At 37.8% G+C, this 20,486-nt stretch overlaps 5 protein-coding genes and 1 pseudogene across 8 annotated transcripts; 2 read left to right on the forward strand and 4 right to left on the reverse strand.

Annotated features, from left to right (window-relative positions):
- Window positions 1–2,991: 2,991 nt before the first annotated feature.
- Window positions 2,992–4,447, forward strand: LOC106337098 (V-type proton ATPase subunit D-like). Of its 2 annotated transcripts, none has more exons than XM_013776130.1 (2): window positions 2,992–3,170; window positions 3,502–4,447. In XM_013776130.1, the coding sequence occupies exon 2, from the start codon at window positions 3,515–3,517 to the stop codon at window positions 4,298–4,300; it is 786 nt and encodes a 261-aa protein (XP_013631584.1). In that variant the 5' UTR covers window positions 2,992–3,170; window positions 3,502–3,514; the 3' UTR covers window positions 4,301–4,447. The 2 variants fall into 2 exon arrangements, with proteins under 2 accessions (XP_013631584.1, XP_013631586.1); XM_013776132.1 differs by having other exon boundaries at window positions 3,505–4,447.
- A 1,815-nt stretch (window positions 4,448–6,262) lies between these two features.
- LOC106339724 (probable WRKY transcription factor 69) lies at window positions 6,263–8,129 on the reverse strand. 2 transcript variants are annotated; one of them, XM_013778584.1, is made up of 3 exons: window positions 7,832–8,129; window positions 7,607–7,750; window positions 6,263–6,923 (listed from the first exon to the last, which is right to left on the reverse strand). In XM_013778584.1, exons 1-3 carry the CDS (start codon window positions 7,951–7,953, stop codon window positions 6,353–6,355), a joined length of 837 nt encoding a protein of 278 aa, XP_013634038.1. In that variant the 5' UTR covers window positions 7,954–8,129; the 3' UTR covers window positions 6,263–6,352. The 2 variants fall into 2 exon arrangements, with proteins under 2 accessions (XP_013634038.1, XP_013634037.1); XM_013778583.1 differs by having other exon boundaries at window positions 6,265–6,923; window positions 7,607–7,753; window positions 7,832–8,127.
- Window positions 8,130–10,286: 2,157 nt separating this feature from the next.
- On the reverse strand, window positions 10,287–11,398 carry LOC106339471 (annotated as a pseudogene).
- A 546-nt stretch (window positions 11,399–11,944) lies between these two features.
- On the reverse strand, window positions 11,945–13,351 carry LOC106340074 (multiprotein-bridging factor 1b-like). Its single transcript, XM_013778940.1, has 4 exons — window positions 13,134–13,351; window positions 12,887–12,970; window positions 12,316–12,398; window positions 11,945–12,235 (listed from the first exon to the last, which is right to left on the reverse strand). Exons 1-4 carry the CDS (start codon window positions 13,273–13,275, stop codon window positions 12,116–12,118), a joined length of 429 nt encoding a protein of 142 aa, XP_013634394.1. The 5' UTR covers window positions 13,276–13,351; the 3' UTR covers window positions 11,945–12,115.
- A 705-nt stretch (window positions 13,352–14,056) lies between these two features.
- On the forward strand, window positions 14,057–16,745 carry LOC106339405 (plant cysteine oxidase 5). Its single transcript, XM_013778206.1, has 6 exons — window positions 14,057–14,314; window positions 14,550–14,804; window positions 15,438–15,583; window positions 15,809–15,962; window positions 16,050–16,253; window positions 16,364–16,745. The coding sequence occupies exons 2-6, from the start codon at window positions 14,702–14,704 to the stop codon at window positions 16,483–16,485; spliced, it is 729 nt and encodes a 242-aa protein (XP_013633660.1). The 5' UTR covers window positions 14,057–14,314; window positions 14,550–14,701; the 3' UTR covers window positions 16,486–16,745.
- A 118-nt stretch (window positions 16,746–16,863) lies between these two features.
- On the reverse strand, window positions 16,864–18,393 carry LOC106336877 (ribosomal L1 domain-containing protein 1-like). 2 transcript variants are annotated; one of them, XM_013775844.1, is made up of 2 exons: window positions 17,189–18,393; window positions 16,898–17,110 (listed from the first exon to the last, which is right to left on the reverse strand). In XM_013775844.1, the coding sequence occupies exons 1-2, from the start codon at window positions 18,358–18,360 to the stop codon at window positions 17,059–17,061; spliced, it is 1,224 nt and encodes a 407-aa protein (XP_013631298.1). In that variant the 5' UTR covers window positions 18,361–18,393; the 3' UTR covers window positions 16,898–17,058. The 2 variants fall into 2 exon arrangements, with proteins under 2 accessions (XP_013631297.1, XP_013631298.1); XM_013775843.1 differs by having other exon boundaries at window positions 16,864–18,393.
- Between the last annotated feature and the right edge of the window lie 2,093 nt (window positions 18,394–20,486).

The following is a 20,486-nucleotide window of genomic DNA, read 5'->3' on the forward strand; positions in this document are numbered from 1 at the left end:
GCATGTCAATTAGATTTACGAGGCTACAAACTGTTCACTGTACATTGGCAGGGAAAAAATGGCTATGTATGGTTCAGTTGTAACACCGGTGTGGTGCAATGGGGATGGACATGGTAACCAAAGGTGTGCATAATGTTATTGAGTTCCTCAGCGATGATTCCCCTGACATGGATGTGATCGGAATCTTTGTTGAGTTCCTTTTGTATGTTATTGGTTTGGTTTTAAAACAATGTCTTTTAGCTTAGTGTCATCTTGAGACGTAAAAACTTGAAATTTATTGGTCAGATAACTTCTTCTCCGACATTAACAAACCTGCTGCGGTGAACTGCATCGAGGGACATGACAGTAATTAGAAGAGAGATAGGGAACAAGACGTTGAAAACGAGTGTGTCTGGCTTGGTTCCAAGCAGTGAAGGTGACGTAGGATTGGCAGCATCATCGGGCCCGTTTGTTTTGGGAGACAAGGTCGATGAGGAATGTGCTCCAGCAGATCCTCCAGAGATTTAAGACGCTCAGAAAAAACGCAAGCGCTGCCGTGAGTGATTGGAAATATCTATTATATTCTTATCAGCCCGTCAACGTCTTTTTTATGCATTTTTGAAAACTGCTATTATCTTTGTTTTCCATCATAAACTTTGGATATTTTTTTCCTTGCATGTTTTCTCTATTCGGAGATTTTATTTCTATTTTGGATTAATAATGAAACGTCGACGAGTTCTAACTCATACAAGATTTGTCAGTGGTGTATTTTTTTGGTTTACCTATTTCTGACATTTTTTTGTCCACCATAAACTATTTTTAACAAAGTCGAGTAAAACTCTAAAAATAATTAATTTTTGCAACCGTATAATTTTATAAATTTTTCTAAAGTTATTAATTTTTTTTAAAAAAATAGTTTATTACAATTCTATATTTTTGAAATTAATTTAGGTAAAATAAGAAAATAATTTAATTTATTGTTCGATAAATTGTTTAATTTTTTGAATTCAAAATTTATATTTTGTTCCTTATATTATTTGTTTTATATACTAACAACTACCTAAGTAAATACTAAACAATTTCATAAACTTTATCTTTTGAACATGAGAGTGCTAATAACGCTAATGGTCGATCAAATCATTACGAAAATAATGCATATGAATTCGCCAGTCATTCTTATATCAACTTAATCAAACTGTGTGACTTCCAAATGTTATGTTCATCACCATTATATACAACACGGAAAAACAAAAGTGGAAAAAAATAAACGACAAAATCCGTACACAAACTACACAATGATCAATAACTTATCCGGCTCCGCGCTTGCGCGGAGGCTATACCCCTAGTATTTATAATTAGTTTGTTCATTGTATTTCTGAAGGACACTATTGGCATTTTGTAAATTATTAACCTAAAGAGACAATTGTAGATTAGGATTATCCTATTAGGACAATTTTAGGCTAAAAGAACAATTTTCCCTTATAATTTTAACAGAGGATAAAATGTTATTTAATGTTTGCCTGAGTTTTTTGTCCATAGCAGAGTAGCACTTAAGAGCATGTCCAACGCATGATTTAAGGGGGTCCTTAGCCATAATCTCTTCCATTTGCCGATTAAAAAACTATTAAAATAACCCCTAAAGCTAAGGATTAATCCTAAGTTAAGGATTAGTCCGCCCGGGTCCGTAATGTGTTGGCAGGCTCTGATTGGCTGAGAGGGCGGTGGTGTTTCGTGTGGGAAGAGAAAGAAAGACGCGTCGTCTTTCACTTTGTCGAGGCAAGAAAAAAAAACCCGAGACGCGACGAAGAGGCGATAGAGCGGCGATAGAGACGCGAGTCACGGCCGGCCTTTTGGAAGGTAATCCGACCTCTCCTTCTTTTTGATTTCGTTCAGTGGTTGTTTCTTATCAATTTCATCGGTTTAAAGGGTTCGATTGTGGCGTTAAACCGATTTAGGGTTTGAAATTATTTTGGGGATTTCAATCGAATTAGGGTTTTCATTGGGGGTTTCTATTTTCTTCTTCTGTTGGTGATGGTTTGATGTTGTCGAGGCGATTAGAGGTTGGGGATTGAGAAAACCCTAATTGTTCAAATCGAATTAGGGTTTTCTTTAAAAGTTTGGTTCTTTCTTATTTTCGTCTGGATTTATTATGAATTAGGGGTTTGTCGTGGGTTAAGAATCGACTAATAATGGTTTTCCTTTTCAAATTATTTCGTTGCAGGTACTGATATGGAGGAAGAACTCCGAGATATGAAAGCACACAAAGCGTACATCAGCCAGGTTGATTTCGTTGCAAATGCGCAACAGGGCATTCCCCAACTGTGCCCCTGTGGATCAATCATGAAGAGGACCGTAGATGAAGTTGATACATATGACTACCTCCCCGGGAAAAGATTCTTCATTTGCAAAGACTTCGAGGTTAGTATTGATTCTCTATCTATGTTGATTATGTTGATATTAGAGAGATACGCGGGTTTCCTAGGATGGTAGGCAGCATCGACTATATGCATTGGGAATGAAAAAATTGTCCAACCGCCTGGAAAGGACAATACATCCGTGGATCAGGAAAACCAACAATTGTCTTGGAGGCTGTAGCTTCACAAGATCTTTGGATATGACACGCTTTTTTTGGTCATCCAGGTACATTAAACGATATTAACGTCCTCGATCGATCTCAAGTTGGTAATGATGAAAATGTTTAATTGTTAAAATAACATTTTCAAATTTTTTTGTTTAAATTTTTTTTTTTTTAAGGATTCCAAAACGGATAACACTATTGAACCATCATTTCTGATTAGAGTCTTTAACTATTAAAAAAAAAAAAATTAAATTAATACCCACCATTGGAGGTGCTTTAAGAACGTGGTACAAGTACACCGTCTATAAGAAGATGGGGTCCAAATGGATTCCGACACGGGATCGGGTCCCACCATACGGGATGAGCTGTATATTAAATTTATTATATTTAGCAAAACAAGCCCTTAATATTTATAGTTAGTTACATAACAAACCCCCCCCACTCTCCTTCCTTTCTTTCCTCCACGTTCAGCGACGAGGATCGCTCTCTCTTCTCACGCCTGTCGACACTTCTTAAAATCAATTTTCTCCAAGGGCCCCTCTCTTTCTCTCCCTTATTTTCTATCTATAATCTCAGTGATCTACTCGCAAAGAAGTCTCCTTCAGAAAACCAGGTGTGTATGTCATCTTGAATCTTACTCTTCCTCTCAATTGTGATCAAGATTTCATCTTTAGAGGATCTGGGCAACGATATATCCTATAAAATTTATCTAAAGTGTTAGACTTTGATTCATTATGGTAACCGTTAATGGATCTCTGTTTTGGATCGTTACATCGAGATGCTCTGTTTGCAATTTTGCTCTGTTTCTCATAAAACAGAGTTGCTCTGTTTCTGATAAAACAGAGTTACTCTGTTTGCAATTTTGCTCAGAAACAGAGTTTAGTAGATTTAAAGATTGAGATCATGTTTTTGTTCTCTGCTCCTAATAATGATTTCATTTGCAGTAGTTTCTGAGTCATGGCTGGCCAAAACGCGCGGTTGAATGTGGTTCCCACCGTTACAATGCTCGGCGTAATGAAAGCTCGTCTCGTTGGCGCCACGAGAGGCCACGCTCTCCTCAAGAAGAAGAGCGACGCTTTAACCGTTCAGTTCAGAGCCCTTCTCAAGAAAATCGTAACAGCCAAAGAATCAATGGGAGACATGATGAAGACATCCTCTTTCGCTCTAACCGAAGTCAAGTACGTCGCCGGCGAAAACGTCAAACACGTCGTCCTCGAGAACGTCAAAGACGCCACGCTCAAAGTCCGGTCCAGACAAGAGAACATCGCCGGCGTGAAGCTCCCCAAGTTCGATCACTTCTCAGAAGGCGAGACCAAGAACGACTTAACCGGTTTAGCTAGAGGTGGACAGCAAGTACAAGCGTGCCGTGTGGCTTACGTTAAAGCTATCGAAGTGCTTGTCGAGCTTGCTTCTCTCCAGACTTCGTTCTTGACGCTTGATGAAGCTATCAAGACGACTAATCGGAGGGTGAACGCTCTGGAGAATGTGGTGAAACCGAAGATTGAGAATACGATTAGTTACATCAAGGGAGAGCTTGATGAGCTTGAGAGGGAAGACTTCTTCAGGTTGAAGAAGATTCAGGGGTACAAGAGGAGGGAAGTTGAGAGACAAGCGGCTAATGCGAAGGCGTTTGCTGAGGAGATGGTTCTTGAAGGGATCTCTATGCAGAGAGGGATATCGATAAACGCTGCTAGGAGCTTGCTTGTTGGTGGTGGAGAGAAGGATGCAGACATTATTTTCTGAGCTGATTGCTTGGTTTCTATTTTTTATTTATTTATCAGATTGATGTTTCTTGAAATAAAATGGATTTTGATGTAGATGAGATATTGTATCTCATCTTTGGATTGTGCTTTTGCCATAATATTCCTCGTGAGATTTGTGATTATTATTGTAATGGATGAACTTTATGAATTATTTCAATAAGTTTGAAGTATTACTCTGATGTGTCCTCTAGTTGTGAATGTATCTGAGTTCATTGCCGGTTTAAGACGTAGGTCCATGATGTGTGTACATGAAATTTACTCAGGAGAGAAGAAATGGCATCACACACTATGGCAAGTTCTTGGCTTAATGTATCAGCTTCAACGGTATCAATGTAAGTAGAGAAACAATAACTCAAACCAAGAAGGGATATAAATTTCATTACAATACAAAAAGCTTGTCATAACCCTTGTTTGTATGTAACAAGGAAACAGTGATGCTTATTCCTTGCAAACATATATGTTTCATGAAGAATGTACAGTTCCATGGTTTTAGAGGAAAGAAAATTGTCCTCTTTGTAGATCCATCATACTCAAGCCGGCAAAAGAGATTCTTCTCCGGCTACTAGCTCTGATTTCTATGCATTAGAGCTACTCGCTTTGGCACAATTTAATGGATGAAACTTTCCTTTTTTTGGTCATCATCATGGCATGGAGATGAAATATTGTAACATTTCGGAATTTGGATTGTGCTTTGCTATGAAGATTTGTGATTGTTACTGGGATCCACTATTGGTGGGCTGGAAGATTTATTACAAATGAGATCATGATGTGAAAAAGTACTTGTGAAGCTTTAAGGATTAGTATACCTTCATTTTCATAAAGAAACAGCTATCTTGGCACACTAGCTAGGACACACAATAGCAAGTCTTTTTTTTTCAAATCTGATATAAAACCTAATCTATTAAAACACTGCAGTTAGTAGATGTTACACTGATGATGACAGTAGTAGCTTGATGTATCCTTTCCGGTTTGGCATTAGTTGAATGAAGGTTTAAGTTCATTATGGCAACTATATATAACACACAAAGGTACACTGTACATGCGTTGACTTTTCTAGTATGATTCTTCCTCAACATCACAACCACTTTAAATTTAGGTCATGATGTGTGCATGGTACTTGTTCACGAGAGAAGACATGGCATTATCATAACACACTAGGGCGTCTTCCTTGCTTAACTTATCAGCTTTTACGGAGTTAATATATGTGGAGAAAGAATAACTCAAAGCAAGAAAAGTGATATGAACTTGCATTACAATTACAAAAGCTTCCCATTCCTTTATTTCTAACAAAATATGCCATTTATTCCGCTATGAACAACACCAGAAATAACTACTCTGATGTTCCAAATCAATCCGATAGATATGACTCGGATACAAAATCATCATCAGGTCCGGGAGTGATTTAGTCAGTAGACTTTCTCTCTTAATCATATATATTAATGTCTTGATTCTTATACTACAGAAACAAGAACTCAAGAAGCGAAAACTCAAGAAAAACTCTGAAGGTTATTCCGGTGAAGAAGACCAGAAGAGATGCAGAGGGTGTTTAGAAGACTTTTGAAGTCTTTGAGCCCAAGGAAACAGTGATGCTCGCTCACCCCATGCAAACATATGTTTCATGAGGAATGTATAGTTCAAAGGACAGTCACTTTGAGATTCATCATTCTCAAGCCGACAAGACATGACTATGACAGTGAACAATATAGATTCACCGGGTGTTAGCTCAGATCTTGCCGGAGACATGACACTGAACAATCTCTTCATTTTAGAGTTTAGACCTAATCTCGGTTGTTCGGGCAATGAGGAAACTTTCCTTTTTGGTTATCCTCGTCGATTGTAAAATCAATACGTTACAAAAAAAAAATTTAACAACTATAATTCTATAAACGTTACATATCTATCTTTGTTATATCAAAAACATTATATTATTTTATTAATTATTATTATTAATGAATCATATGAATCCACCATTGATACACCTTTACAGTGGGACAAAAAAAAGTTTCTTTTTATAGCTTTGGCTACACGCAACTCATCTAGAACTGTCACAGAAAGGAACGGCGCCAAAGTCACATCTCTGTCGTTGCTCCTCCGTAGCCACCGTTCCACGGCGGAACACGGAGGCACAATCAGGCAAATCACCGAGATCACCGTACAGTGACTCATCTTCCTCTCCGCCTACTGAAAAACCACTCTCTAGTGTCACGTCGAGGAAACTCCCACCGTAAGAAGATGAACCAGAGGATGATGAGATGGACGCGTCGTAGAACCATCCGAACTCGTTGAGTTCGCCGTAGCAGCCACCTAAGAGCAGCGGAGAATCCACGTGGCTCAGGTCTAGTCCCACCGGTTCCTCTGCGGTGGCGGTTACTTCCTCCTCTTCTTCGTCGTCTTCTTCTTCCATGTTTTCTTCTTTCTTGGCGGCTTTTAGGACGACGGAGCTTGTTCTGTGGTGGTGGTGGGATTTGTTGTTAGCGGCGGAGGGGAAAGGGTGGTTGTGTTCACAGGCGTAAGTTATCATGAGCTTTGAGGGGTCCACACGACTTCTCTCCACCTGCTTCCTCGCCGGACAGCCTTTTGAGCTGCTGCATCTGTAATAACCCCTGAGAGATCCACAGACGAAAAAAGTGATTAACTTTAACGATTTCTTTATTAACTTTAACTTTTCAACAAAACCAAATTAATGAACTGAATAATACTAAGATTAATAAAGTTAATAATGATAATATTAAAATTAATTAAAATTTACGGTTATCGTTTTAAAATTGTTACAACATAGTAGTTGACTAAAAAACATAACTGTTAACTTGATGATATTTTTTTAATAACAAAATGCAGTAAAATAAAAACCATTTGAAAATATTTGTAGTAAAACTCATAGCAAAATAAATAAGTAAAAAATATATAAAATATTGGCACGTTAAACACGTACATAAATGTAAAATGCTTTTCCTTTTTGTGCGCATTACCCTTTGTAGCTTTGTCTGATTAGCATCAAGATCTAGACCTACTTTAATATTTCATCTCCCCCAAGGTTATTATCATCAAAGTAAAGCAAAACCTTCTAGATAACTTAAGTTAGCTAATAACTCATCAAATTGTTTCGTAATTTAAAATTTTTAACATAAAAAAAACAGACCAAGAATGAAGGAGATGGCGCGTGAGACCACGCAATATCAGACGCGATCCGTTATTTTTAAGAACTCAACGATGTGCGTATGTTAGTCCAACCACCGTCTAGACTTAACATACGCAGCCGCCACTGAGGATAAAACGGTAAATTTACCTGGGATAAGGCGAACCTTTGATCGGCTTTTGTCCGTACTTTCTCCAAGCCCAGGAATCAGACGGTGGATATACCTCACCTCTACTCTTAGATCCTTCCACGTCAGCAATCGGAACCGAGACAACTCTCTTCTCCATGTTCCTCCTACTATACACAGCCATCACATTTTCAGACCATTGTTTTGAGAAAAAAACATTAACAATTCGTAATAACATGGAGCAAAACCTCTTCTTGGGAGTTGGTTTTGAGATCTTGGAGTCTTCACAAGAAGAAGGAGATTCAGGAACGACGTCGTTGTAAGTCTCATCTTCTTCGTCGTCAGATTCTTGAATTCCTCTACGGTGCATGGTTGATCTCTCGACCGTACGATTCAAGAGAACGAATAATGTTTTTGTTTTCAGTTGATGGAGATGATTAGGAAGGTGATTAGTGAGAGGGTTTTAATCAACGAGATGTGGTTATTATTCTCGACTTGTTTTTTGGGACGTGCAGGCAAATATCAAAGGTGTTATACTATTATTATATCCGGTATTTGTATTTTATTTGAATAGAATATGACCAGTTGTATTCTAGTCATTTGTTTATTTCTTTTGAAAGGTTCTCTCGTGGGAATTATTATTTATTATACTATAAGGCTTGCTTATTGCTGATCAAATGATTTGTTAAATTAGCTGGACATTTTGATTAAGTCTATGCAAATCTTTATTTTAATTTATCCGCATCTGATCTAGTGTAGACTGTGATCTTTTAATTTTTTGCTGTCCATGTAATAAAAAAGAAAATTATATATGCACACACACACATATGCTCGTTTTGTACTATCCAAAATGAAGCTAAGTACAACTAAACTAACTCTAATTATTATTTTTTTTAAACTCACAAATCAAAAATGTTATAAACGCATATGCACACACACATATGCTCGTTTTTGTACTATCCAAAATGGGTTGCCTCTAAAGATTTTATAAACACATGATGCTGTTAAGTTGAAACTATCAATTTTTAAGTGAGATACTAAGCTGTCTAGTGAATCCGAGTAGTCTGTTTGTGACCCCTTAAATAATGAATTGATTTGGTCTGTTTCAGTCTCGCGGAATGAATCATGCTGAGAGCTTGCCATGATATTATTGTGTATATTAATGCATATTTGTTAGTATGTAATTAGTAGCTAATTTGGGATATATATATATATATATCTGTGTGTGCGATTTATCCTTGTATACTAGTCTCTTATCTAGAAACTAATCTCACTTGGTTAATTCTATAAAAGGTTATTTTCATCCAAGAATTCGAATAGTTCAAAACTTTGAGTATAATATTTTTTCTTACGGATATTGCCAAAAAAAAAAATTATATAACTAAATAATTCATTATTAATTAATTTCAAATTGAAATATATAAATTATATATAATACGATGACTAATACGCGCAAATGAATATACCGGGTACAAAAAATTGAGATGTGGTCTGAACAAAATGATCAAAGAACTATCAAAATAAATATCATAAAATGAAAGAAACCAATACTAACATATGAAAAACTTGGAAGAATAAATTTTACCAAAAAAGAAAACTTGGTATAATAAACTGATGAATCTCACACAAACAACTAATTTATCGTCAATTGTATGCAATGATTTGTTGGCTTTTGTGTGTTTGGCTCGTACCATCCAACAGAAAAAGGTTATGAGATCTTAACTAAAAAGTTTGTAGAGAGCGATGGACCCTTTCTATGACAAATAGATTGTAGTTTACGATTGACACATCTGATTGTGTTTGTGCAGAGATTTGGCTTTAGATAAAAGCTGCAACGCATTTGTGATAAAGAGAAAAAGTATAACGAAAAACATGACTATATAAATTTTATAAATCTGTGCAGAAAGTTGGCTGTCAATGGTTCTCTATTATAATAATATGTGTGGATCAAGTCAAGATCCCTCCGGTCATTTATTAAATTGTAAATAATAAATAGATAAAAAGTTATAATTGCTTGTGTCATAATTATTAGTTTAATTACTCCATTATTGTCTCCAACGTCTGTCATAATGCAGCCAAAGTTTTTATTTTCGGGTTGTATAAGTTATTCATTAATTTATTTATGTAAATGTTTTGATTCGGTCATTTCTCTTCATGATTGTTAATGTGGAACCAATCAATAATTCGCTCGAATCTGATGCAGATGAGAATTGACAATGGAAACATGATTGGATAATGTTGTTGCTCTTGTGTTATATTATAATGGTGCACAAGGTAATTTGTAATCGACACGTCTTGTTATATACATACATTTAATCACATAGTCAAAGATTCATACAGAAAGTAAAGTAAAAAAAAAAGTGCATTTTCGCATTTGTTCGATAGTTTCACGTTGTTTCACGCGTTCAGTATACCCCGTTGGATCAGGAGGCTAAGCAAAATCTGAAAATCCGGTCAGAGAGTTGAACCGAACTCTAATCCAGTTAAGATGAATTTTGTCTTTAATCTTACCAAAATAACCGGATGAAGTCAAAAAGTTAATGCGGATTGTTGAGCTGTGGAATCTGTTTTACAAAACAAAGTTTTAACTAAATTACATCTAACAAAAGTTCATTACCAAACATCCATCGAACTAGTTCGAAAAGAAATGATTAGATACAGGAATGCATTTTAGCTCGGCTTACACCTGTTTTGATGGCAATCTTTGTCGATACGCAATGTCTATAAATAAAACTCAAATGTCGGAAGAACAAAGAGGCAAAAACAAAACTGATGAAAATACGATTCGAACCAGGTGGACAAAACACACAGATTAAAGATCTCTGTTTGAGACATCTTTTCTTTTGTTGTCTAACCAGTAATGTTCTGAGACTTATTGAGAATGACTCCTTCGTATTTAACTTGGAACCACTTCATGGCATCATCTTTCGTGACTCTATGCTGGATTCCAACACGAGCCTTGCATCTTCTGCGACGTGCCACACGGTAACCAGGACGCTCAAGAACAACATAGAAGTCCATACCGTAGATTCCAGTCGACGGGTCATACCTAAAAATGCATTCAAATGACAGATTACACAAATAGCCATCTTTAGGTAAATTCTATATCATCAGTGTTGGAAAGAGTGAGACACTTACTTGATACCCAAATCAATGTGCTCCTGAATACCAAAACCGAAGCAACCAGTGTCGCTGAAGTTCCTCCTCAAGAGCTCATACTCTTTAACCTTGAGTCCACTTTCAAGGAGCTGCATTGCTTTATCTCCCCTGACGGTAACGTAGCAAGCAATCTTCTCGTTACGTCTGATACCAAAGGAACGAACAGTGTATCTTGCTGCAAAAGAGATTGCAACCAAACTCAGAACTCTAAGTAGCTCAACATGTACTTATTGCAAATGTTCTCTTCTACATCACTAAGTTGCTCAAGACTGACTCTAGTAGTAATAAAGACTCACCTTTGGAGAAAACAGGAGTCTGGCCACTCAACTGTTCCAAGACCTTGGAGGCTCTGGTGAGACGATCTCCACTCTCACCGACGGAGATGTTGAGCACCAGCTTCTGCACTTTTATGTCCCTCATTGGGTTCGATAACTTCTTCTCCGACGCCTGATTTCAACCACCAAACACGAAAAGAAGAATCAGTACAACAGTATTCCCTAGAAACATCTAAAACACAAGAAGGTGACTGCGACGGACCATTTGGGATTCCGGTTGCGATAAAACTCCGGTGGACGCTTAAAGTTGGAAGCGAAAGAGAGAGCGGAGAAGCGGCAGCAAAATATATAAACCCTAGATCTCATCTGACTACGGAAATGACGACTTTACCCTCATCCCTCCAACAAGCCCACGTGACCTAGCGGTTCTTAAACATTTTATTTCGCGGTTTGCATCCAAAATAGGCGAGGATTGTCCCATAGATAATATAGAGATTTGCTCGGTTGCTTTTTTTTTTTTTTTGAGCAACCAGTTCTCCGTATTATTCCAAATTGATTTTGACGACAAGTTCCAATTCTGATCACTCAAAACGTGTTACACTGGTTTAACTAATCAAAAAGCCTAACATTTGTTATTTCTCTGGTTTATTGGAACCTACACGTGCACGTGCTTTACCGGATGAACTAGTAGTCTGAACCAAGCTAAACGTACTAAAGCAGCCATTAAGCTTTGAACCTCACCTACGGCTCCTCACTGATAGAACCGGTGACTGCACCACGTCGAGAATTGTCCTACCATGGATACATCATGTTTAGTTGTTTACTACTATGTCTTTACCAGCCTACGTAGTAGATTACTACTCCTGATTTGTTTGATAGTTAAGTACGAGTTGAATCAAGATGTTCAATTCTGAATTACATTTGTGATATGCAAAGAGAACGAGTGGATTATTTATAAAGACAAAAGGTTCCAAACAGCTTTTGTTTCTTTGTTTTCTTACACACCATAAAAGATTCCTCGCAGAACTCTACTAAACCACGCATATGAACTGGAGAGAAACATCTCTTCTTCTTGTTACCTTTGAGGAGCTCTTGTTATTACTTCTTTCCACGGAGTTTAGCTCCAAGTGCCCTCTCCAGCTTAATAAGGATCTGCTGGTTCGGAATTGCTTTCCCAGACTCGTATTCCTGGATCACTTGTGGCTTCTCATTGATCAGCTACACAAACCAAAACCATATTCATATTACCACCATGAATCCAAATACAATACACAGGAAGAAGAGAGAAAGTAGTGTACTTGAGCGAGTTGGGACTGGGTGAGCTTCTTCTCCCCTCGGGCTTGCATGATGGCTTTCTTCAACTCAGTAGGCACACGTTCATCTGAATTTTAAACAAAAACCATAAACACGCTGTTAAACACAACCAATACACTTAATCAATCTAACATTGTAAAGGGAAAACAATACATAAAGTTAATGGCTCGTTTCACCATAACCAATCAACGAACAAAGACTTCAGACAGAAGAAAACATGAACAAAGAATAGCCCTTAATTGGAATGAGGTACTAGTCCACACACTAGTAATAACCACTGTGATTCATAATAATAAAGAAATGAAGTTACTAATATTAATTGTGAACGAGAGACCCTTTGACTAATATACATACTAAAGCTTTTGGCTCTTTTCACTATTACCCATCAACGAACAAAGACCCTCTCTTACTATAAAAGAATTGCCATTACTAGAATAATAAACTAGTTGAGCCACTATTACTACTCTGATTCACATAATATTAGTAGCATTTCATTATCAATACAGAAATGAAGTTAATGATATTAATTGAGAATGAGGAGGTTTAGAAACTGACGAGCTAAGTTCTCAGTGTCATCATCAAGCCTCTTGGTGTTCAAGGAGGTGCCGCTTGAAGCCGCCTTGTTCGTTCCAGCATTGTCTATATCGCAACAACATAAAACAAATCCACGTTAGATTCCAAAACCTGATACATCTCTCTGTTCACAACAAACGAAAACCCCTAACACAAATCACATCCACGAAATCGCAAACCTAAACCAGATCTAAAAGAAAACACAAAGATCGAGATGAAGGAAACAAACGTTTTCTGACGGATTCGATTTCGGCGCCGCTTCTCCGAGCAGCGTTGACAGTCTTCTCGTCGCGCTTGGCGGCAGCGTTGGGAGTCTTCTTACGGATCACCACGGGCTCCCAATCCTGAGTCATCGGTCCTACTCCTGCCATGCCTTGTAATCCTTCTTCTTCAACCTCCTTTCTAGGGTTTCTTCTTCGTGGATAATGATGGAGAGAGAAAGATTCTGGATAAAACAGGCCACGCCTTATCGTTTTGCCATTTATACCTATGATATTTTCTGGGGGTAGTTTAGTAAATAGCTACCATTGATGGGTCCCTGCGAATTATCAGCAAAATATCTTTGCCGAGACACTGAGGCTTTCTTAAAGCCCGTTTAGACCTGGTAGTAGAGAGGCCGAAAAATAAAACGGACTGTTAACTTTCTTATCATAATCAACTCAATTATAATATCATATCTAATGTATTTTATTTTACTTTTAAAAATAGAGAAATTTTATATTAAATATGAAATTTACTTTAATATATTTATCTAAAATTAGTGAAAATTTCTTCCCTATACAAATAAAAATATAGTGATTTCTGTTTTAGGTGAATAAATAGAAATAAATTGGAGTAGTTTTATTTTTAAATGTTAATTATAGAAACAAATATAGAGATTGATTAGAAATACTCAAAACAAAACTGTGGGCTTTGCAAAGTAAAATCCACAAATGGTTACCCTTTTTTTACAGCAACTTGGATTATTGATTAGTACGAGATTTTGTTTGATTCTTTTCTCAATTTTGGTTTGCATATATAGCAAATACACAATCAATGCAATTAAAAAGTTGTCACATCTTCTTTACATAACTCAATAAGGGGGTGGGGGGAATGTATCATCATCAATTTGTATATGTAACTTAAACGTGTGGGGGTAACTGTTAAAAAAAAAAACAGCTGTAATTGTTTGTGTCTTCTTCTTTCTTGACTTCCTCTTACTACAAAAGACAAAGTCATGAGAGAAGAGAACGCCGGTGGGAATTGATTCGAGCTGATAAAAGCAAGGGTTTAAATTGACTGTTTCGAAAAGTAAGGGCGAAGAAAGTGAATCTCCAAAAGAGACAAAAAGGATCAAATTCTGATTCTTCTTCCTCCTCCTCCGATTCAATTCGTCTTCCTTCTTCTGATTTTCACTCATCTGCTCGAAAGGTCTCTATCTCTATCTCTGTCTCTATCTATCTCTTTAATCATTTGAAATTGAAATCCACTTGTCTTCTCCTCCTGCTTCTATTTTAAGCTGTTCCTCTTTGCTTTGCACCATTCATTTCGATTTGAGATTCAGTGAAAGCAATATATAACTTTAATTATTTGTGAGAGAGACCCTGAGGGCTCTGGATTTGTGATATCTGTTAAAAGTTGTGTGTCTTTTTGTGTGTTTATTCAGGGCAGTGCTTGAGAATCATTTGAAGAAGGTGATTGGTCCTCTGTTGCCCTTTTGTAATAACAATATATCTGGAACTGGGAACAGACGCTGCCCATTTTATCAAAGTCCAAAACTTTTATTTGAGACGCTCAAGAACTTGGGAGTACTGTAACATGCCGTATTATATTCAGAGACTTTTCAATACTTGCAAGGCCTCTCTGTCTACTAATGGACCTGTGTCTGAGGATGCCTTAGACAAGGTTCGCAACATGTTGGGTACGACTACGTTTTTTTTTTTTTCTTTGAAGTTTCTTTCACTTTTGTGTTCTTTACACATCACCTTAGCCTTGCTACATCGTGTTCTTTAGGCACTCTCTTTTTGCTCATGGTGTCTGAATTGCATTATGACGCTAGACTGGTCTTGCAAGTTTTCTCTTAACTTTCTTCCATTCTTTCTGTCTGGAATCTCGCTGGCTCCATCGTCTTCTTTAGGAAACTTTTGTTGAGCATTGTGTCTATAATGGCAGTGCTATTTTGAGCATCTCAGTTTCGTTAGACTACTGTTGTAGCTGTCTTGCACTTTCTTGTTTCGTTAGACTACTGTTGTAGCTGTCTTGCACGTTTTCTCTGGAATCTCGCTTGCGCCATGTGTTTAGGAACTTTTGTTGAGCATTATCTCTGAATTGCAGTGCTATTTTGGGTTTTTTTTGAAAGGTCTTATGTGGCTAGAATACTCTTGTAGCTGTCTTGTAAGTTTTCTCTCGGGTTTCTTCCATTTTTGAGCATTATGTCTGAAGTAGTGCAGTGCTGTTTTGAGTATCTAAGTTTCTTGTGTCACTAGACTACTGTTGTTCATCAGGTCTCTATTAATAGCAGACGTACGTGATACTTTGTAAATTTCTATTTCAGAGAAAATCAAGCCGTCTGATGTTGGTCTCGAACAGGAAGCTCAACTTGTGCGCAACTGGTCTGGTCCTGGGAACGATCGCAATGGAAACCATAATTCTCTCCCAGCCATTAAATACCTTCAATTACATGAGTGTGACAGCTTCTCGGTATGCAAACTTCCTTTTTAGATTGCTGGTGCTGCTTTTGAATGTTCCTTAATCAATGTGTTCAAAGAGGTGCATAACTCATCATGGCTATGTTTACATAGAAATGCCATTGATAGGTTTCTCATGTTGTAACCAGAACTACTAGTGTTGATGAGGGTTTTTGAATTTGGTATGGTTTCTTGATTTTCTCGTCTGCTTATGACTTGATCATTGTTCTTCTGTCAGATTGGAATTTTCTGCATGCCACCGTCGTCTGTCATACCTCTCCATAACCATCCAGGCATGACAGTGGTAAGCAAGCTCGTCTACGGTTCGATGCACGTGAAGTCATATGATTGGGTTGAGTCTGATCCATCAGAGCTAGACGATCCATTACAGGGTAACACATGTAAACCGCCCAATGTAACTTCCGTATAATTTCAGTAGCCCATCTCTGATCAATCTATTATTCTCATTTTATTCATAGCAAGACCTGCAAAGCTGGTCAAGGATACTAACATGACGGCTCCTTGCCCAGCAACCACGCTTTATCCAACAACTGGAGGCAACATCCATTGTTTCAAAGCCATTACTCATTGTGCAATCTTCGATATCTTATCTCCTCCTTACTCTCCTACTCATGGAAGACACTGCAACTACTTCCGCAAATCCCCAATCGCTGACTTGCCTGGTAAAATAACCAATACACACCAGTTTAGTGTTATCTTGCTAATTGGTGAATGGTTATCATATTTTACTATGGAAGTGTTGTTGTTGACGATGATGATATATGGAAACCAGGTGAGATTGAAGTGATGAATGGAGAAGTGATATCAAATGTGACATGGCTTGAAGAGTATCAGCCTCCAGATAACTTTGTGATATGGAAAGTTCCTTACAGAGGTCCTGTGATTAGAAAATGAGACATTATAAAAAGGCTTTAAGAGCAGAAAGAAGAAAAAGTTTTATCATCTGGAGAATAAAATTGGTGAACCATTCAGAATGCTTGCTTGCTTTGTGGTCAAGAAGTTCTCAGTGACCACATTGAGTTTCAGCCTGTTTCATTATATGATAATGTTTTACTACTACATACATCTTTACTAGTTCAATATGATAATAGTTTTTGTTAGAATAATTGCTCACAAACGATGTATTTAGTTTCTTAAATTCTTAGTTTCACCTATCCTTTGCCTTTCACTATTTCATCTTTTATATATCAAAATCATAGATTCAAAGTTCATCTTGTGGCTAAAAATTGGCCATGAGAAACCTTCTAGTAGCTAAAAAGTTTGGAGTGTTAACCTAACGTTGCGTGTGCATAACTTGTTTATAATGAAGGTAAAATAAGAAAGGTTCAAAACTGATAACAGACGTATGTTTCCTCCACATGCATCAGTACAAGAAATGAAAGACAACAAAATGTAATCAGCACTACGATTCAATAAAAAAAGAAAAGCAAAAACCATGAAGATCTAATCCTCTGATCTTCCATTGCCTCACTTTCTAACGACAGTTTTCTTCCTCTTAGGTGTCAAACCACCTCCAGACCCTTGTTTTGTGATCTCCGTCTTCTTCGTCTTCGGCTTTAACTCATCCTTACTCTTCTCTTTAACGTTCCCCTTAGCCACTTTCTTCTTCGGTTTCTCAGTCTCTACAACCTCACTCACCTCCTTATCATCCATACTTTTCTCTTTCAGCTTCCCCTTGGCCACTTTCTTCTTCGGTTTCTCAGCCTCTGCAACCTCACTTACCTTCTTTCTCTTCTTCTTCTTCTTATCACTAGCAGACTCAACAACCTCATTACTCACTTCAACATCACCAATCTCATCATCATCAAGCACCTCAGACACATTACTATCCATATACCTAACCTCATGAATCCTCCCCTTCTTCTTCTTCTTCCCCTTCACCACATCACTCTTCTCACCACTCTCCTCCTCTTCCTTAAAAACAAGACTCTTCCCATTCCCAGCACCAAAAGCATCAATCTTCAGCTTCAAATCAGGCACACTCTGATACACAGGCAACGCCACGCTCTCAGACAGCTTCAAATGCAAAGACCTAACATACTTCCACTGACCCGGCAACACCTCAACAACCCCACTCAAAGTCTCCATCACATTCTCCACAATCTCACCCCCTTCCATAGACAACTTCCCAACCTTCACAACGCTACAAGTCCCGGTCCTCACAAAGAACATCGCAGATCCGCAAGCCCTCTCCACCTGCTCCTTCCAGTTCCTATGCTTCAAATCAACAGCTGCTGGTAACTTCTTGGAACTGAAAAACTTCTTCCCGATCAGCCTCGGGAGGAGGGAGATCACCCTCCGGTCCGCGAAGAACATGTCGTACGAGTCGCAGAGCTTGCGCTTCGACTCGAAGGCCTTGTAATCGGTCCTGAGCTTCGAGAGCTTGAGGATCTTCGTGATCGGGACGTTATCGGACTCGATCTTCTTCTTCGCGTCTTCTTTCGTTAAACCGCTTTTAGGTCTGTCGTCGATGATGAGGCAGAGCTCGGGAGAGGAGGAGTCTTCTTCGGTGTTGATGAGAGGGTGAGGGAGGGGGATGCGGTGAGGCTTCGTGCGGTTAGTTTGTGGGATCTTCTTTAAGGTGACGATTAGGTAGATGAACTCGTCTTGCTCGAGGAGCTGTGGCTTCTCTGTTTTTGATTTCTCGCTTCTCCATTTCAGTAGAGCGGAGACGGCGCCGTTTACCGTCTTGGGGCTCACTCTTGAGGTTTGTGAAGGTGGAGCGAGTTGCTCATCTGGGTGCGGCGGGGATGCTGCGGTGGTTGTCATTGAGATTAGGGTTTAAGGAAGAGGGAGAGAGGGAAGAAGGGTGTGATTTAAAGATTTATACGTTGGTCATTCTGTGCCCTGGTAGGTAATGGGCCTGACTTTTTCGGCCCGTATTTAATTTTCTTTGAACTTATGGGCTCAAATTCAACCACGGTTGTATTTTTGTGATTTGTCTCTTTTATTAGTGGTCAAAATCTCTTTTCTCTCTCTCTCTTTTTTAAAATGATCAGTATTTTAAGAGTTGATTACACATAAGAACACTTTTTATCTTTCCTTTACATTGAGAGTCACTTCCTACATGTGAGACACTTTTTGGTGGGACCTAGATGTATTTTTGACAAATTTGTCCTTGTGAGAAATGACGAAGTGTGGACGACGAGTTGTGGTCCACGAATTGTGGATGAGAAGTAACTTGTGGACATATGAATCAAAAAAATGCAAAGAATATTTATGATGGTTTACTTCCACTATTACAAATTTGAAATTTTAAAGAAATTTGACATGTATGCAAAATATGTGGATGAATAGGAAAATGAAAAATGTGGGTTAGTAAAAATGTCACATAAATGTAAGTTATTGAAAACATGGACCCATAAATGTGGATACGAGTTATGAGTTTATATGAACATTATTTTTCTATAATGTGAACAAAATTTCGTGGATGATTTTTCATATGCTAATTTCCTATGTTCTTCAACTTAAAATATAATAACTTATGTATAAGAGATGTGTGATCATGGCGTCTTGACGAGCTTGAATAGAGAACGACGAAGCTTGAAATCCCAAGCTCGACACAGTGAAGAAAAAGAACCGTGGCGGATTGGAATGGAGTTCCAGAGGAGCGCCGTCGTCACCTGCACAATCGAGTTCTGGTTCCAACTCTCTAACGATTTTATCTTTCGATCTGTTGTACACTGATCCGCTGGAGACTTCCCCGATGACCACATCCAATCCAACGCAACTAGCTCTTGATCTCCAATAAGACAGTTGTGATCGATCTGTCTTATCGGAGATCGAGAGCTAGTTGTGTTGGATTGGATGTGGTTACAGGGAAAGTCTCCAGCAGATCGGCGATGGCTCCCATTGCGACAGTGGGAGTGACAGTAGAAACGTGGTTATGTGGGTTTCTCATTTCTGAAGACTATGGCGAAGAACAAGTTTTAAAAGGTATCAACCAACGACTTCCCGTTTTAAGATGTCCATGTCCATATCTAATCTATAATTTTATTATCCACGCTTTGGTGTCCACGTCCACATTTAATTTTGTTTATACATTAATATATATATATATATAATATATGAAAATGAATCATAGAATATTTTATATATAATTTATTATGACAATTATTTTTGTTTAATATATTTTAGAATTTGAGATAAATATAATGGAAACATAAAATGGAAATCTAGAAGAGAGAAGAGAGGTGGGCCCTCGTGATGTTTTGGTTACGGAATCTTCGGTAACTCAACAAGCAAAGGAAGTGGATTTTCTTTAATTAGAGGACATAGTTATTTTTCAAACACTACAAAGTATGTCTCAAGTGGAACGTGGCTTCGGATGTAATAACAAAGTGAGAAAGTGGCTGAGAGAGTAAATTTTTCGTATTTTAATCATTTGAATTATTAAAACATTTCGTTTTGGAACATTGATGGTAGAGATATGTCTGGCAGATTGATAATTCGATTTGATATGAGATTATATGTAAGGATAATTAACAGTTTTTTTTTTTTTTTTTTTTTTGATTAATCTGGAGGGACTTCCACCCCCAGGGGCCAACCACTCGGCGCGAGGCGGACCATTTGGTACTATGGAGAATTAGATACCCCAATTGCCTGGCCAGCGGTTCGAATCCGGGTGTGTATTGTGGCCGAAGCTTTCTCAACACCACCAGGCCAACCCCGCTGGTTTATAATTAATTAACAGTTGAGTTGGGATTATCCTAGTGATATGATTAAAAGGTTAAGATTCTTAGTGTTTTGATTTGATTTTCGTATTAGTTTGTAAAGTTTTCACTTTCAAGTAATTAAAATTTTACAAGTATAGAAGGATAGATATACAAGGTAACCAAATGAGCATATAACAAACATTCAAAAGGGATTCAAAATCAATAAAATAAAATACTATA

Source organism: Brassica oleracea, chromosome C4 (assembly GCF_000695525.1).
Source record: "Brassica oleracea var. oleracea cultivar TO1000 chromosome C4, BOL, whole genome shotgun sequence".
In the NCBI taxonomy this organism is placed as follows: Eukaryota; Viridiplantae; Streptophyta; class Magnoliopsida; order Brassicales; family Brassicaceae; genus Brassica; species Brassica oleracea.